This window comes from Dermochelys coriacea, chromosome 4 (genome assembly GCF_009764565.3).
Source record: "Dermochelys coriacea isolate rDerCor1 chromosome 4, rDerCor1.pri.v4, whole genome shotgun sequence".
Classification (NCBI taxonomy): Eukaryota; Metazoa; Chordata; order Testudines; family Dermochelyidae; genus Dermochelys; species Dermochelys coriacea.
In genome coordinates this window covers 142,844,618-142,862,385 of record NC_050071.1, presented here as the reverse complement: position 1 = coordinate 142,862,385, position 17,768 = coordinate 142,844,618, and the positions used below count along the sequence as shown (strand labels likewise).

Genomic DNA, 17,768 nt, shown 5'->3' with positions numbered 1-17,768 from the left:
GCCAGACTGGATCAGACCCATGGTCCATCTAGTCCAGCGTCCTGTGGCCAGTACCCAAATCCAGCAGTAGCAGATGTGGGATAATCACCCTGATCCCTAAGATTTAGCCATTGGCTGAAGCTCTGAAACAATTTTCCTTTCCCAAGTCAGTGTTTCGCTCCACAGAGCCAGTTACTGTATTTCCTGCCTCGTTTCCCATGCAGGGTAAGTTGGAAATGACCTTGGAGATTGTGACAGAGCAGGAGCAGGAAGAAAGGCCGGCGGGGATGGGCCGCGACGAGCCAAACATGAACCCGAAGCTGGAGGACCCCAAGTAAGAGCTTGTTGATTCTAACTCAACCGTAGGGACCCAGGACACTTTAGAAGCAAGTTGAAAAGACAGGCCCCTGTGACAAGAGGTCACAATCTACAGAGGCCCAATCCAGCAAACACTTATAGTGGGGCATTACAGCTCGTTACCATCTGTGTGTGTGTGTTCAGAGGGCATGTACAGCCTGCCTGTACCCCATGGTCTCTAAGGGGCTCAGATGGCACGTATTGCCCAGATGTACTTATGCCATCCAAGGGGCTCAGATGGGATTTAGTGCCAGGATGTACCCATGGTATCCAAGGGGGCTCAGATGGGATGTAGTGCCAGGATGTACCCATGGTATCCAAGAGGGTTCAGATGGTACCATGGGGACATCTGGTCAGTGCATATCTAGTGGGGACTCAGCTGGCATGTTCTGCGGCGCGTCCGACTGGGCGCAGTCCCCCTTAGAGATGCCTGTCATGCTCAGCAGTCGGTAAAGGCTGAGGGGGCCATCCCGTGCAGCGATCTCACAGCTAACCCTGATGGTCCTGGTTGCAGGCGCCCGGAAACCTCCTTCCTGTGGTTCACCTCCCCCTACAAAACCATGAAGTACATCCTGTGGCGGCGCTTCAAGTGGGTCTTTCTCATCGCCGTTGTGGTCTTCATCCTGCTGCTCTTCATCGGGATTTTCATCTACGCCTTCCCGGTATGATGTCGGCAGGGGCTGGAGAAACACTGCCAGCCCCCCCGGGCAGCTATTAGAACCAACCCCCATGCCATGGCTATGCTAGCATTTTACTTACTCATCTCCCACCACTGCCCTGCCGTCGGCACAACTCCGCCCATAGCCCTAGCATGGGCATGTCCTTGTTTTTTCAGCCACACCTCATGGTAGCTACGCCGCAGGCAGCTGGCCTGTGCTAGCCCTCTCTCCATTGTTAGCGCCAATGTACTGCCCCAGGGATGGGGTTGGTGGGGGTTTCCAGGGTTTGTCTGTCTGGATTCTGCTGTGTGTCAAGTCATATACCTTTTCTGTGCCTCAGTTTCCCCAGTGTGTAGAACGAGGATGGCGATTATACTAATCCCAGCCTCGCGGGGTAGGCGGCGAGGTTTTATTGATTTCCAAAGTGCCTTGAGATTCTCAAGTGGAAGGCCATCCAGGGATGGAAAGCGCTGCTGCTGCCTTGAAGAGAAAGGCAGCTTTTCCCCACCCCCCTCTATTGAGCAGTAGTGAAAGTATGTTCAAATATAATTGGTTAAAGATGCAGGATAGTTTACAGGGATCCAAGCAGCCCAATCTCTCATTATCAGGGCTTGGAAGGAGTGTTCCGCTGATATAATGTATGGAACAGAGGGGAAAGGATCCCACCTCATTAATCAGCACAGTGGCTTTTTCTGCCTTGTGTTCAGTTCCATTTGCAAAACAAAATAAATAAATAACCAAACCTCCAGCCTTCCAGCTTGGCCTTGGGATGGGTTTCAAATCCTCCTGTTTTTAAAACACTGAAATAATTCATGCTGTGTTTTGGATCCCATTCCTCCCATCCCCAGACTGATAGAAAAATGACCTACCTCTTTCTTTCCAGCACTTAACAAATTCTGTGCCGTGTACATCTATAACCCCCCACCAGCACACACTCTTTTGGGGTAATTTATAACTTTATCCAAGAGAGAGGCTGCATTTGCAGATTGCTTCGTGTGCAGCCATAAAGCAAAGTGCTCAATGTCTCCTAAGCACTGTAATCTCTTTCAAACCATTTGAGATCACGCACAATAGATTGTGCTTGTGGACAAAGATATGATGGACAAAGATTACAGCTCTGGAGTTCCTGGCTCTCAGCTCTAGACGTGTCTCTTTATCTCCGGTTCCCCATTTTTACTAAAGGACAATAATACTTGCCTCATCTGACAAAGGATCAGTTACATGCTAACTATTATTTAAAAAGACAAAATCATACAAGTGCGAAGCACCGTCCTCTGCTGGACAGAATCAGAAATGGTCAGTTGTATTTCTTATGCCCTATACTGCAAGCAATTTTCCTTAGCTCAAGTAGCAGGGCCTCTTCTTTCTGAACAGGAGGATCTCCAATCTATCTCTACTCTCTCCTTTACGTTTCCAGTGGTTTAGGATTTGTTACGATATTATGGTACTAAAACCAAGTGGAGAGAAACAAAAATCCTTTAGCTCTAAATATTAATTTACATTCATTATTGCTTGTGTTTTTCTCTGACTGTTCCTAGCAAATTGTTGTTGTATTTCATTTCACTTTGGACAGGCTTAGTCATCTTTTGTGAAAGCTAGACTGTTTCATGGAATGTTTCTGTTTTTATTTATTTAAAATGACTTCCCCCAGATTTTTGGGTCACGGGGTTGTCTATCCCATTTGGAAATTTAGTTCCTTTCCTGCTCTCTTAAATATCAACCTTTGGTACTAAAGCTAGAACAGTGGGGATTGTTTCTGTATTGGGGTTACCCCTAGGGTGATCAGATAGCAAGTGTGAAAAATTGGGACACTTTCTTTCAGGGGTGGGGCACAGTTGCATATATAAGACAAAGCCCCTAATGCTAGGAAGGTCCTGATAATGTTGGGATGTCTGGTCACTCTAGATACCCCTAACATACAGATCTTTGGCAAGAGTCACTGTTACAATTCAGAGTGCATACATTAAAGGACCAGCCATTATTATTATTATTTGGATTACAGTAGCCCATAGAGGCTTCAGACAACAGCAGGGCCCCAGTGTGCTAGGCGCGGCATGTACAGACAGTAAGAAACAGTCCCTGAAGAGCTTACATTCATATGTTCTCAATTTTGGAGTCATGAGCAGGTGTCAGTGGGTTGTGACTGCCTTTCCTTCGCATATTGGTAATGGAAGGGTGGAGGAGGGTGTTCCAAGTAAATGAGAGGGGAAACTTGGGGAAGTTGCATTATGGAAAAGAGCCACTGATCTATACAGACAAAGGGTGTGAGATAAAAGCTGAAAACTGAGTCACGGAGAGCTAAAGGTCCCAGAGCAGCAGAGGGTTTAAGGATTTTATAGACTCATAGAAATGTCAGACCGGAAGGGACCTTGGGAGGTCGTCTAGCCACTCTCCTGATGCTGAGGCAGCATCAAATAACCCTGGACCATCCCTGACAGCTGTTTGTCCAACCTGTTCTTAAAAACCTCCAATGATGGGGATTCTGCAACCTCGCTTAGAGTTAGGAAGTTTTCCCTAATATCTAACCTAGATCTCCCTTGTGGCAGATGAAGCCCATGACTTCTTGTCCTGCCTTCCGTGGCTGTGGAGACCCATTGATCCCCGGTTTCTTTGTAACTTCTCTGGCCCATCTTAAGATTCTCAGGCCCACTCTTCAGTCATCTTCTCTCAAGACTACCCAGGCCCAGTTGTTTTAACCTTCCCTCAGAGGTCAGGTTTTCTAGATCTTTGATCGTTTCTGTTGCTGTCCTCTGGACTCCCTCCAGTTTGTCCACATCCTTCCTAAACGGTGATACTCTAAGGTAGTGTCCTCACTACCCCTAGCTCCCCCTTGTGTCAGGGTGTGATGCTGCAAAGGGCCCCTGTCTCTGGTGCCTCCTGCAGGCTGTCTGCCTCTCACCAGGTCTTCCATGGCTCAGCCCTCCAGCCAAGTCCCACAGTTCAGTCCCCTTCCAGGTTCACAAAAAAATCCAGTTTGAATGTTCACTAAATGTCCCAACACAAAAGAGCTTTTGACCTCCGTATGGTTTATTCCTTGACCCATCCTTTGGGGTCAGTCTTCAGCCATATCCTAGGCTAAATATTCCTTCTGTTGGGCTTGTACGCCCCTTCCTCAGGGCTGTTAGGGGAACTCAGGCCTACCCTCTACTCTGGGTTCCAGCTCAGGGACCGTCTATTAAGCAGTTAGGGCTGCTGCTTCTGATATGCTGCTGTTTCCCTGGCCCACTTCCTAACTCCAAGCCCCCAAGCGGCTTCCCCACAGCTTGGGTTTAACACAACCTCCCTTTGGTTTGCAGGCCTCTGGCTTCTCCCTAGAGCATCCTAGCTTCTCTTTCCTCCGCTGAACCAATCACTCTTCCACTCCCTGTGGGTTTCTCTGTACAGGCAACTCCTGTCTCCTCTGCAGTCTTTCCCTCTGTGGCAGCCATTTAAAATTCTGAATGCAATTTTTCTACTGACGTTCTTCTGTTACTGATTATTTATGGTATTAAACCGTCCCAGTGTTTTTTATTTCTGTACATTTGCCTTCCTATTGTATTAGGTGTCCTAAAAACTAACGCAATGGATTGTGAGGGCTTGAGATTACACAAAAATATTGAGAATTAACATGCTCTGTAGCATGTCACCAATGTCTTTACTAAAATATTAATTATGTAGAAAAATAACATAATAAGTTTACAAGTTTCTCTTCACGAACAGAAAGTGACATTTCTCTTTGCTAATAATGCTATATCAGATTGATCTGTGCATTACTGGATATTGCTGTGTGTCAAAAAGGCAGTTTATATAAAAGTTTACATAAATATGCAGCCTAAAATGAATTAAGAAACAAGAAAGTCTTTCACAGTCGTCAGTATATTGAAAGATCCCATTCCCCATGAGACCTGCAATTTGGTCTTGGAGATCTCCCTTGCAGGAGGTCTGCTGAACAAAGAGAGTTTATTTCGCTTGATAGGCTCTGTTAATGGCTTGATTTTGTCTTGTTTCTGTTACAAATGTGGAACTGCTGCCGCCCGATCTTCTCAACCTCTCTCACAGAGACAAAGTCTCAACCTCCCTCACAGAGTCTGCAATGTCTTTGGTATGTCTTTAACTAAGTACACTCTTTTCTGAGAAGGGGTGACCTCAACACTCACAGGCGACATTGATTCAAGAACTCTCAGAACCTGGCACAGTCCCCATTAAACCTGTCTGGTAGGAGGACCATGGGCTTGCGGACAGTATGCGTGAAGGTCGGGGGCTGTAGTCACCGCTGGGACTTGGAGGGTGGCATTCCTGTGTAATTGTATCGCCACAGCCTGGGCCTGCCAGACTGCACTCTCATCCCAAAGTGCAGCAACCTTGGTCTGCAGTTCCTGGAAGGCCCTGACTGACTCTGCAAGGGGGAGTTTGTCTCCTGTGGGGTCATTCCAGGAGGGACCACCACATTTTTATGCCTGCACCCTCCCTATGTCTGGTCTTTTTGGGCTGCTCACGCTCCAAGCTGCCGGGGCACGGGCAGCCTTCCTAGTTGGTAGAGCAGGATCTTGCATGGTGGTTGCAGTGGCAGTTCAGAGTAATGGTGAGCGTAGATCCGGGAGTCAGGCAGCAGGCCGAGGGTGAAGCTGGAGTCAGGGTCGAGGAACCAAACCAAATGTCAGAACCGGAATCAGAATCAGGAGCAGGGCAAGGAGGCAAGGACTAGACTGGAGCGGACAGGAGTCCAGGCTGGTGTGAGGATTGGAGGAAGGGCTAGAGGCAGGCTGGAACAGGGTAGGAACAAGGACTGGAACCAGGTCGGAGCAGGGCTTGAACAAGGGCTGGAACCAGGTGGGAGCAGGGCGGGAACAAGGGCTGGAACCAGGTGGGAGCCGGGCTGGGACACGGACTGGAAACAGGAGCAGAGCAAACACAGCTGCGGGCGTATGACGTATTGAGAGCCGCGGTGCTGCCGCCACTGCAAGGCTCACACGGCTGGCTGCTGGCTCCCCTGCCCAGTGAGGAAGCACGGCCACTTGGAGACGGTTCTTTGGGCCAGTGGAGCTTGCTGGGTTGCCTAGCAACCAAGCTGAGAGCCAGCTGTGCGCCTGACAACACCATTTATCATACCCCATGGAGGCCTCACCTTCCCTGAGATCTTCTGTGTCTGCATTTGGGACCAAGATGTACAGATTGCTGGCCGTTACTTGGTGGGCATGCCTAGTTCATGCAATATGAGACACTTTCTAGAAGGATCAGCCATTGCTAGGGAGGCCACTTTGGCCTGAACAAGAGCTTCCGTCCATCCACTGTCCTCTAGCCAATCTCCAATCAGCTTCAGACTTGCCATTTCCAGATGAAGACCACCCAGCATAATGACTGATTTGTCCTCTCCAGCAGGCCAGGTCGACTGTGTCTGTTTGGTTATGGGCTGATTCACAGCGGTCAGGGGCACTTGGCATGGGTTTAGGTGGTGTACAGTCCTCTTGATCACCTCCTGGCATGCTGAACCATTGCCACAGACTTGGAGTCACCTAGAAAGAGCAGAAACTCAGTAATGGTTGGGGTGAAATCTGGCACTGGCTGTCTGCTGGCATAGTAAACTGCCCAGGAAATGTCTTGATCTCCATTGAAGGTGTCCAGGCTCGCTGCTTGTCTTACTTGTTCAAGCCACCTGCATTCTTCTTGCAGGGCTTGGGTAATCAGCTGGCAATCAGTCTTGATGTCAGCCTTTGCTGCTGGGAGGGCAGCACTGGTTTTCTTCAAGATCAAGGGAGGGACAATTGTGTAAGACTCGGGAAGTAATGATAGTCTCCATCATTGATGCTGCAGTCTCATGGTCTGGGGTGGAAATCTCCCAGACAACTCCCTCCACTTGAATACTGGGATGCTGAAGAAATGATATCCCAGTTCTGTGGAAGGAGTCTGTGGCTGTGGTGGAGCTGGGATTGTGGTCTATGTCATCCACAGTAGTGAATAGACCACCACAAATCTTTAGAAAACAGACAACATTTCTCATCATCGAAGTGTTGGCATGCACTGTTTGCCACGTTGGGACAGATGGCCGACACTGTCTTAGGAGTTGGACAATCCGCGTTGAAAGATGGTATCCACTCACTCATTAAGGCTTACTCTGTGCATGAAATGTCAAACCAATGTCGATTGGTAAAGATCTTTCTCAAGCTGTGTTGTGGTACTTCACGGCGATGGATATTGCTGTTGTACAGCAAGAGGTTTGCCAACCTAAGTGTAGTTGGATGAATGGAAATTTGTTCTGATTGAGTTTTAATGTTTGGACCATCCAATATCATGGACATCCGTGCCGATAGTGGCTCAGACACAGATCTTGCTTTGCATCCTGGTCAAATGATGCAGTAAACTGTGTTTCATTTGAAACATATTCCTTCGAATAATTTTTGCTGTTGTCAGAGTCTTCCTCACATGCTTTTCGGAGGGTGTGTCCGATATCCTGGTTGAAGGCATGGAGCACATCATGTCTTTTGTGTGCTTGGACACCTGGAATATGTGAAAGGATACAGGGTTTTAGTTCAGTGCTGTGAATGCTCTTAGCCAGCCACCCACAGCTGTTCTAGTCTAGCTCTATAGAACTGTGGGAGGTCTGCTAGTTTAAAGACTGGAGTCACAGCTTCATTCAGTCTTGTCTCTTCAGTGAATGCTGTCAGTTCAGCAAAGGTAATCCCATGCAACATCTTCTCTGTGCTGCTTTGCTCAGTTTTCTGCTCCCTGACTTTGTTGTAGAGAGACATCAAGCATCTTGCACGATACTCTGCCTCATGGGCCCCTAAGCCCCATGCACTTACTTTTGCAAGCAAGCGCTGTTCTTGTAGCTGAGGTGCACACTTGTGGACTCGACTAGCCATACTGTGGATAGAAGCGTCTTCTGGTGGTATGTTCATTTCTCAAATAAAGGACACTTCTTTTGCTGGAGGTCCTTTGTGCTGGGTCACTGAAACGTGTATATTTCCTCAGCGGTTCATCAGGTTGATCCACAGCTTTCTTGGTTCTTTTTTTCCCCCTCAGCCCTCCTACCGTGTGCTCATCACTAACCTTGCCTAGGTTATTTAGTGTCACAGGATGTTATCCAAGGAGGAATTGTCTTTCCATAGATGGTCCTATGAGTACAGAGCTAGAGAGCCCTCCTAGCTTTGTATTAGCCAGGACAATGTTGTCAAAGGTCCCAGATCTTGAGGTGTGTGGAATCTGCTTCCATGTCCTCCCCTGGGGTGCATCTCCACCAGAGACTCTGTGGGACTTGACACTGCAGGAGCTAAGGCTTACTCTGAATAGAACATAAGAATATAAGAACATAAGAACGGCCATACTGGGTCAGACCAAAGGTCCATCAAGCCCAGTCTCCTGTCTTCCGACAGTGGCTAATGCCAGGTGCCCCAGAGGGAATAAACAGAACAGATAATCATCAAGTGATCCATCCTGTCGCCCTTCCCAGCTTCTGGCAAATGGAGTGTAGAGACACCGTCCCTGCCCATCCTGGCTAGTAGCCATTGGTGGACCTATCCTCCATGAATGTATATCGTTCTTTTTTGAACCCTGTTATAGCTTTGGCCTTCACAACATCCTCTGACAAGGAGTTCCAGAGGTTGACTGCATGTTGTGTGAAAAAATACTTCCTTTTGTGTGTTTTAAACCTGCTGCCTATTATTTCATTTAGTGGCCTCTAGTTCTTGTGTTATGAGAAGGAGTAAATAACACTTCCTTGTTTACTTTCTCCACACCAGTCATGATTTTATAGACCTCTATCATATCCCTCCATAGTTGTCTCTTTTCCAAGCTGAAAAGTCCCAATCTTATTAATCTCTCCTTATACAGCAGCTGTTCCATACCCCTAATAATTTTTGTTGCCATTTTCTAAATCTTTTCCAATTCCAATATATCTTTTTTGAGATGGGACGACCACATCTGCACACAGTATACAAGATGTTGGCGTACCATGGATTTAACAACATGATATTTTCTGTCTTATTATCTATCCCTTTCTTAATTATTCCCAGCATTCTGTTCGCTTTTTTGACTGCCACTGTACATTGAGTGGATGTTTTCAGAGAACTATCCACAAAGACTCCAAGGTCTCTTTCTTGAGTGGTAATAGCTAATTTAGACCCCATCATTTTATATGTATAGTTGGGATGATATTTTCCAATGTGCATTACTTTGCATTTATCAACATTGAATTTCATCTGCCATTTTGTTGCCCAGTCACCCAGTTTTGAGAGATCCTTTTGTAGCTCTTCACAGTCTGCCTGGATCTTAACTATCTTGAGTAGTTTTGTATCATCTGCAAATTTTGCCACCTCACTGTTTACCCCTTTTTACAGATCATTTATGAATATGTTGAATGTCCCTCCAGACCCCTCCGGGACACCACTATTTACCTCTCTCCATTCTGAAAACTGACTATTTATTCCTAGCCTTTGCTTCCTATCATTTAACCAGTTACCAATCCATGAGAAGACCTTCCCTCTTATCCCATGACAGCTTGAAGAGCCCTTGAATTTCAGGCAGAAAGGAACCCATCAGGAAACAGAAACAAGCCAGCTGACTCATGGATTGATTCCCATGCCCAATGTAATAATGCCAGTTTCTGGCAGCCAGTGTCATCAGACATTCCAAGAGCAAATGGCCAATCCATAGGTCTAAGCCATGGGCTTTCTACAATTGCAATTTTCCTTGGCATAGTTCCTGCCATCCGCGGCTCTCACAGTTTGATTCTGCACCCCTACGTAAGTCAAGGGGAGCTTTACAGTTGATTTAATTGGGTGCGTCCTCAGCTCATGTTAGAAACGTCAGTGAATTAAGCTCCACAACTGAACTGTGAGCTTGGGGAGGTATTTCACCCATTGTACAGAGGGGAGAATTGAGAAGGCCCCAGATGAGCAGAGCACCTAAGGACTTAGGGGTGGATTTAAGCACATGTTTAGCCGATTCAGGGGCTAAGTGACTTTTCCAAAGTCACAAAGCAAGTCTCTGATAGATCTGGGAATAGAACAAAGATCTCCTCAGGCCTAATCTCAAGATTTACTCACAAGAATGTCCTTCCTCCCACTGGGGCTTTGTGCAAACAGCAAATATTTTTGGACAATATTTAAAAAAAGAAAACCCTATTTGCACATATATTCCATGCTGTTTTGTGAGTTCATTGCTTTTTTTCATGAATTTTTTGCCATACACTACTTTTTCCCACGGAAATGTACCAAAATCCCAGTTTTGTGGGTTTTGCTACAGAAATGTTGAACTTTGGCAGATGATTGGAAATTGACCTTTTTCAATTGACAATGAAGCCATTTCCGCTCAAAAAACATCCTGGTTTTGAGCAGAAAACTGAAAGGTTTGGTGGGTTGTCTCTAAAATTTGTCAGGTTTTGCAAAAATGGAAACAAAATATTGAAAAGCTGGTAGTCTGAGGTTCCTGAATTGAGTGGAGACTGTTCCACACAGCCAGATTACTTGACAGCCTGAACTAACTTTACTCATACAGTGGTTGCCACTTATAATCTTTACCATTACCTTTGCACATAAGGACTCTGATGGTGATGTTCCCTGGAAATTTCCTATCCTTCTCTATACCCTCTACCTTGTCTGTCATCGGGGCATCTTTAATCAGCAGGCTAAAAGATAAGAAAATCCAATGGCTGGAAGCTGAAGTTAGAAACATTCAAATGGGAAATAAGATGCTATTTTTAACAGCAAGTGTAATTAACTACTGGAAAAACATACCAAGAGCTGTGGTAAATTCATCATCTCTTGAACTCTCTAAATTGAGATTGGATGTCTTTCTAAAAGTTATGCTCTAGTTCCACCACCAGCTGTCAGGCTCAATACCACTCACTTGAGGCCTGATCCAGTGTGCACCGAAGTCAATGGAAAGACCCCCTTTGACCTAAATGGGCTTTCCATTTGAGCTTGACTTAATAAGGAAAGATATTGCCTTCCACTGTGCCCGTCACTGGATGAAATTCTCTAGTCTTTGTTAGGCAGAAGGTCAGACTAGAGGCTCATAACTGTCCCTTCTGGCCTTCTGAATCTATGAAATGTAGGGAATACCCTGGTAAAGTTATCTACCTGACAAAGTGCTTATTGTAAAGATTTTAGCGGGAACCAAAATACAAAAATGTAACGCTACGTCCAGCTGGATTCTGCTCTTTTTTTCACACAGCTGTTTACTCCCCTTTCAAGCTCTATTTGTGCTATGCAAGCTCAGCTTTGCTTCCATTGCCATTAATTTTAATTACAGCTTGCTTTCTGCACTGATTGATAATCCTAGTTGGCTTTCAGCACTTCGTTAATAGAAATTCAAAGCTGGACAGGAAACCTGCTCCCCTCCAAAAGGGAACCAATCAAATCATAAAAATAATACTATTCTGGAGGATAGACTCGGAAAGACAAATGGTGTGTAATTAATTAGAAAGTTCTATTCCACTAGAGGCTTTTCTAATGACTTTTGGTAAGCAGCCCCAGTTTTGCTTGCCTGATTTATGGCATTATTAGCGACGCTCAATTGGCAAACAGCCTCCTAATCCGCTAGGCGCTGTAATTTATCATGATGCCTTTAGTCAAACTTTACTTGTGCTTTTCAAAAGAGCTTGCTTGTAACTTGCTTTTAGTTTTTGTTTTTTAAAAACAACAGAGTGACTCCTTGCAGAGCAGGAGTGTTGTAAGCAAGACCCGAGAAGTAATTCTTCCAGTCTACACCACATCAGTAGGGCCTCACTTGGAGTATTGTGTCCAGGTCTGGGCGCCATATTTCAGGAAAGATGTGGACAAATTGGAGAAAGTCCACAGCAACAAAAATGATGGAAAAGCTAAAAAACGTGACCTATGAGGGAAGATTGAAAAAATTGGGTTTGTTTAGTCTGGAGAAGAGAAGACTGAGAGGGGACATGATAACAGTTTTCAAGTAAATAAAAGATTGTTACAAGGAGGAGGGAGAAAAATTGTTCTCGTTAACCTCTGAGGATAAGACCAGCAGCAAGGGGCTTCAGTTGCAGCAAGGGTGGGTTAGGTTGGACAGTAGGAAAAAACATCCTAACTGTCAGAGTGGTGAAGCATTGGAATAAATTGCCAAAGGAGGTTGTGGAATCTCCATCATTGGAAGTTTTTACAAGCAAGTTGGACAAACATCTGTCAGGGATGGTCTAGATGATACTTAGTCCTGCCATGAGTGCAGGGGACTGGACTAGATGACCTCTCGAGGTCCCTTCCTGTCCTATGATTCTAAGACAGAACATCCTGTACCAATTAAATTCAGTGTGTTTAGAAGAAACTTCCAACTTGGCTGGGGGGGCATCTGTGTGAATCAAAGCTAGTTTAAATATAGTTCCTTCCAAATGATATAAACATGCCTATTAACATATTTCTATTATGGTCTTGATAACCAGCCTTTAACTGGCGTGTTACTGTCATCTCCTTTTTCAAGGGGGCATTCTGCCTACAGTAGAATGTGACATGCCCTGGCTTTATTGTATAGTGCCTTCCGTGCAACCTGTATCGCAAGACACTTTGCAGTATACAAAATTGCAAGGGTTCACAGAAGGTGCTCGAAATCATAGAAAACAGTAATGGGATGATATCGTATGGGGATGTGTGTTGGGGGGAATGCCACATTGCACCATGAGGCCAATAACAAAGGGGAAATGCACTAAGAGGAACACACAAGGAAGTGAGAGGGGGAAGCTTTCAGTGGAGGTCAGAGCAATACAGGGAGTCTGTTCTAGAGGGCAGGATCTGTGAGAAGAAGGTTCTTGCATCCCTGGCAGTGAGACAGGACAAGAACACAGAGAGGGAGCAGGTGCTAAGGGGACAGTGGGAATAGAAAGAGACAGAGCCATTGGAGCAAGTCAGTGGACGGTTTAAAAACTCAATTGCAGCAAGGAGGCTGGTGGTGGGGCTGTTTGAGACCGGGGCTGATGGGAGGAGACAGGCAGCAGCACCCTGCGCATGCTTGTGTGGGAAGAGGTGCGACTTTGGATATCTTAAAAATAAGATGGAAGGAGAAAACAGAATTGGGGAGTAACTACAATGGTTTAGTGGCTAGTGAGTACGATGGACACCTCTGCTTTCTACTGGATGGCATCAGAACCACTTGCCTGTGTATCATAAGCCCTGTACTGCTGCTAACCAGAGGCGAGTCCCTTTTAGCTCACATGTAATAGACCTGTTTTTTAGCAGCCTGAGGATGTGAGTTCTATACCAGTTCCTGTCATGAAGCTGGGACCATGCAGCAATGTGAAGAAAGAACATTTTAACATATATGTGCCATTATATTGTATCTGCTTTATGTCCGTTCTTTTTTCCCCCTCTCATTTCCTTCCCTTCCTTAGAACTACGCTGCTATGAAACTGGTCAAACCTTTCAGCTGAACCGGCACCAGCGAGGGCCAGAGAGTCTAGTACATCCTGGGATACTTTATGGCACCGTTTGACATCAGTGACCACTCCACGTCGGCCTGCGATGCAGAGAAGGAAAAGAAACACATGCTCTTGGATGCTAGACTGTTGCCAAAAAGCAGCTATAACTTTGCAACGATGCAGTATGCACAATAATGTTTCGAAGCAGCATGTAACCGATACCAGTTTGGAATATTTGTTATTTTACCCTTGTTTTATATGCTGCATTCTGTAGAGCTTGAATATCAATGCACCCCACTGAGAAACGGCCTTGTTTGGTATGGCTTGGTTAGACTCTGCGAGGCTTTGCAGAGACAGTGTAGATGACTGATCATGCAGTCCTTAGCAAAGGAAATGTGGGCTAGTGGTCTGCTTAGTGGCCTACAAGCCAAGTGCTCTTGAGTTCCAGTCATACCTTTCTCAGTGGCCTTGCATAAGTCTCTCTGCCTTAGTTTTGCCCTCTGTGCAATGTAGATGAATTAGCTGGTATATAAAGCACTGTGTAGCCTAAAGCGAGTTACAATGCACCTGTTGCTCCTGCTGAGGTCAATGGGTGTGATCTTTGCCTACACAGGGACTGCAGGATCAAACTGTGAAGAGGAATAGAATTAGAATCTAGAGCAACCAAATGCAAGGCAGGATTTGATTGTAATTACTGGAGCAAACCTCCCTCGCTCTTCAGTGAGCCTTTTGCTTTCAGAAGGGCTACAAGGATTTCTTTCCATAGCACTCTTCATTTCCATCCGCATCCCCTCCAAGACAGCTACCCTCCTCCTCACAGTGTATCATTGCAAACACGTTAAATGGAATCAGAGTGAATACATACCAAAGGAATAAACACATGAGCCAGACAGTGCAATGTTAGTTTCCCATTCTTTCCGTTCCCCTGAAGAAACATGTATGTGTCACTCAAACTGCAATGTTAAATCACATTATGGCAACACTAGTGAAATATACAACATTACAATCAGTTTAATGCCCCTCAACTTCTAAATCAGGATTTGGGAATAAAAGGCAATAAATTAAGACACACTCACTATCTAACCTGTGGAACTCACTGCCCCATGATATTATTGAGGGAAATAGTCTAATACATTTTTTCTTTTCTCTCTCTCTTTTTTAAAGGATTGGAGGCCAAATTCTATGGCTCCTACTCAGTCCAAATTCCCATTGAAGTAAGTGGCAGTTGTGCCCAAGTAAGGATCGCAGTATTTGAACATGCATATTTCTCTGTATGAGAACAGCATTTGCATTTCCTCTCGTTGCCCATCCTCAAACTTCAGGATGTAAGCTGATCACTAGCTGGGATCAGGAACTAATTTCCCCCCCGGTATAGCTAGGTGGATGAAAAGGGTTTTATATCTTTTTCTAAAGCTTCTAGCCTTGGCCACTCTTGGAGGCAGTATCCTAGACTAGATGGACCTGGTCTATTCAGGTTGTTGTCCTGTGTCCATTACCCTGGTAAGTGAGCACTTTCCAAAATAACGATGTGAAAGGCGAAGACCCATGTCTTTTTCCAATAAGGTTATTCCACTATTCTTATTGTCTGTGGGCTCAATCCTAGCCCCATTGAAATCATAGAGTATCAGGGTTGGAAGGGACCTCAGGAGGTCATCTAATCCAACCCCCTCCTCAAAGCAGGACCAATCCCCAATTTTTGCCCTAGAACCCTAAATGGCCCCCTCAAGGATTGAACTCACAACCCTGGGTTTATCAAGCCAATGCGCAAACCACTGAGCTATTCTTCCCCCCAATAATAATAAGTAAATGGAAGCTTTCCCATTGACTCCAGTGGGATTAGAGTTTGGTCCAGTAGGTCGACTTCACTCAGTACCTGAACCCTCAATGCAGAGTGCACAGTGAGAGCAAGCCGCAATGAAAGGTGACCCTTAGCGACCCTGTGATCCTCATCCAGCACAGTGCTTAAGCAGGTAAACATTGGAAGCCCCGAAGAAGCACATGATTAAGTGCTTTGCTGGATCAAGAGGAGAAGAAACAAGCCCTAAATCCCTTATACATTGTAATTAATTATTGCAATTAGCACCAGAACATGCCTTTGCAATCACAAGGGACAACAGGCCCTGCCCTGAAGACCATGCGCAGCTCTGAAAAGAAATCACCAGGCTGGCTCAGATCAAGCTTCCATCTATCCCAATATCACGTCTCCAACAGTGGCCGACCCCAACTGCTTAGAAAAAGGTGCAAGAAACTCTGTCAAAGTCAGTGATGGAATAGCCTGCTGACGGGGAGGGGAGGGGAGGGGGTTCTTCCTAACCATAAGAACGGCCATACTGAGTCAGACTAATGGTCCATCTAGCCCAGTATCCTGTCTTCCGACAGCGGCCAATGCCAGGTGCAGTTATATGATTGCCATTCCGCTCCCCAAACAGCCCCCAGCCCCACTGATGCATTTCAGGTCAGAAACTGCAGCCATGTTTGTTTGTAGACATTAGACTGCTGCGTTTTAGTCAAAGTTGGGTTAAATTAGAGTCCAGCCTTTCTCCATTAAAAAGATTGGGCTAAGAAAAAGAAGTGTATTGACAACTCCCTGTGTTATTTGCACCCAGTATTTCATGTCCTTTTCACATCTGAGTTGGCTCCGTATGTTTTGCAAATGCACCTGTGTCTATGTGGGTGTCTCATTTATTCCTTCCTCCATACCCAGCCTGCATCAACGTATTATGTGCTGTACTTTCTGCTGGCTGCAAGATCTCCTTACTCTGCACTCATTGCAAAGAGGCACCATCAAGGCTGCAGTTGGGAATCAGGCAGAAAATTCCACCTCCCTTTTCTTCTTGCATCTGCTTGCAGAGTCCATGAAACTCCTTATCCCAGCACACTGCTATATAACCTCCAACCCTCTCAGAAAGAAAACCTCAATGCCAGCAACCCAGCAAGGATAAACCACCCTGCTATAACAAACCAATGCATGCAGCCAGATGCTTATTAGCAACCCAAACCAACAACCACTCTGTGCACCCAGCACTGACAAGTAACCCTACTAGAAGAAACCCACATTTACAGCTCAAATTCTCACAAGCCATCTTGCATTAAGAAACCACTGTGTTTTTCCCAGCACTTCCGAGCAGCACTACCATAACAAACCAGGGTGGCTGTTCAATGGAGGAAAAAGAACATTAATAAAGGGTACTGATTTCAGAGTCCCTAAATATACCATTACATGGAACAAAAACATTTGGAGGGTACTGCTTTAATTTCATCCCCATATAATACCCTCCACTTTCCCTAGTTCTAACCATAGGGCCAGATTTTACTCTCAGAAGAGTTTGCTGCTCTCACGGACTTAATTGTGCAAAACGGGGCCCTAAATCATGACACAAGAAAGATCAAATGAACATTAATTTCATGTTGCAGCACAAAGGAGCACATGCACCTGTCTGTGCCAATTGCACTTTGTGTTTTTGCTGCATCCCGTCCCATCACCAAAACAGACAAGAAGTCCTGAGTCATGCAGAGCCTCTCCTGGGTCACCTGTTGTTCAATATGGGCTGGAAGGGAGGGAGCCAGAATGTGTATGTATCACCTGTTATGCCTTAGATGCAATACTGCAGATTTCACTGTGGTTACAAATGAAATGCTATGAAAACTTCTGGTTCCCGGTGTGTTTTATTGTCCGAAGTGCACAGCCCAAGTGGGGTTATTGTTCCTTCCCCCGACACGCACACAAAATGCATCTGATATTTGATGCTCCTTCTGCCCCCTCATTGCTCTCTCCCGTGAGGCTACGGGCAAGGCTGCTGATGCATGTGAATTGCACAGAGACAGCGTGTGGAGATGGAGAGGAGACAGAGACGGGATTGGAAGTGGGAGTGGCGATTGTCTAGTACAACCCCTCTGAATGCACAGCTGCCAGCAGCGGCAGTGTGGCTGGGGAGGAGGCCACGAGAGCGGATCTAGGGCAAAGTTACGTCGGAGTAGCTTGGCCTAGGCGATGCTTTGTAAACCCTGGCAGACCCCAGGCTGGGGTGAGGAGCCAGAGGCTTTGTCACCGGGGTAGAAGCCATTCTGGGCTTCCCCTGGAAATGGTTCACAAAACTGAACCACTCTCTCTCTCTAGGGGGCCCGCCGTCACTCGGGTTCGGCCCGGAAACCCCACGTCATGACAGAGGCCGCTGAGCCGAACTTTGGTGGGAAGCGACCGTTCGGTTTGCAGGCCCAAGGCAAACGGCCCCTTTTGCCTCCCTGGGCAGCCCTGCCCCTGCCAATGGCGCGCCCTGTGCAGAACATGGGTACAGCTGTGGGCGCCAAGGGGGGTGGGGAAGCATGTGCCCACGGATGTCCTGCCGTGCAAGGTGTGGGGGCTGCATGCCTTCTCGCTCGCCCCCCCCGTCAGCGGAGGCCCGACCTTTGGGAGGAGCGGGGGAGTTGGAGGG

At 46.3% G+C, this 17,768-nt stretch overlaps 1 protein-coding gene across 10 annotated transcripts in view; it reads left to right on the top strand.

Moving 5' to 3' along the window:
• Window positions 1-16,984, top strand: part of DYSF (dysferlin) — a 312,032-nt gene extending 295,048 nt beyond the window's left edge. For all 10 annotated transcript variants that reach the window (XM_043512839.1, XM_043512838.1, XM_043512840.1 and 7 more), the window contains 3 exons: window positions 204-313; window positions 851-998; window positions 13,309-16,984. In XM_043512839.1, coding sequence (XP_043368774.1) covers window positions 204-313; window positions 851-998; window positions 13,309-13,347 — 297 coding nt within the window. In that variant the 3' untranslated portion in view covers window positions 13,348-16,984. The remainder of the gene's footprint in view (window positions 1-203; window positions 314-850; window positions 999-13,308) is intronic.
• Window positions 16,985-17,768: the final 784 nt, after the last annotated feature.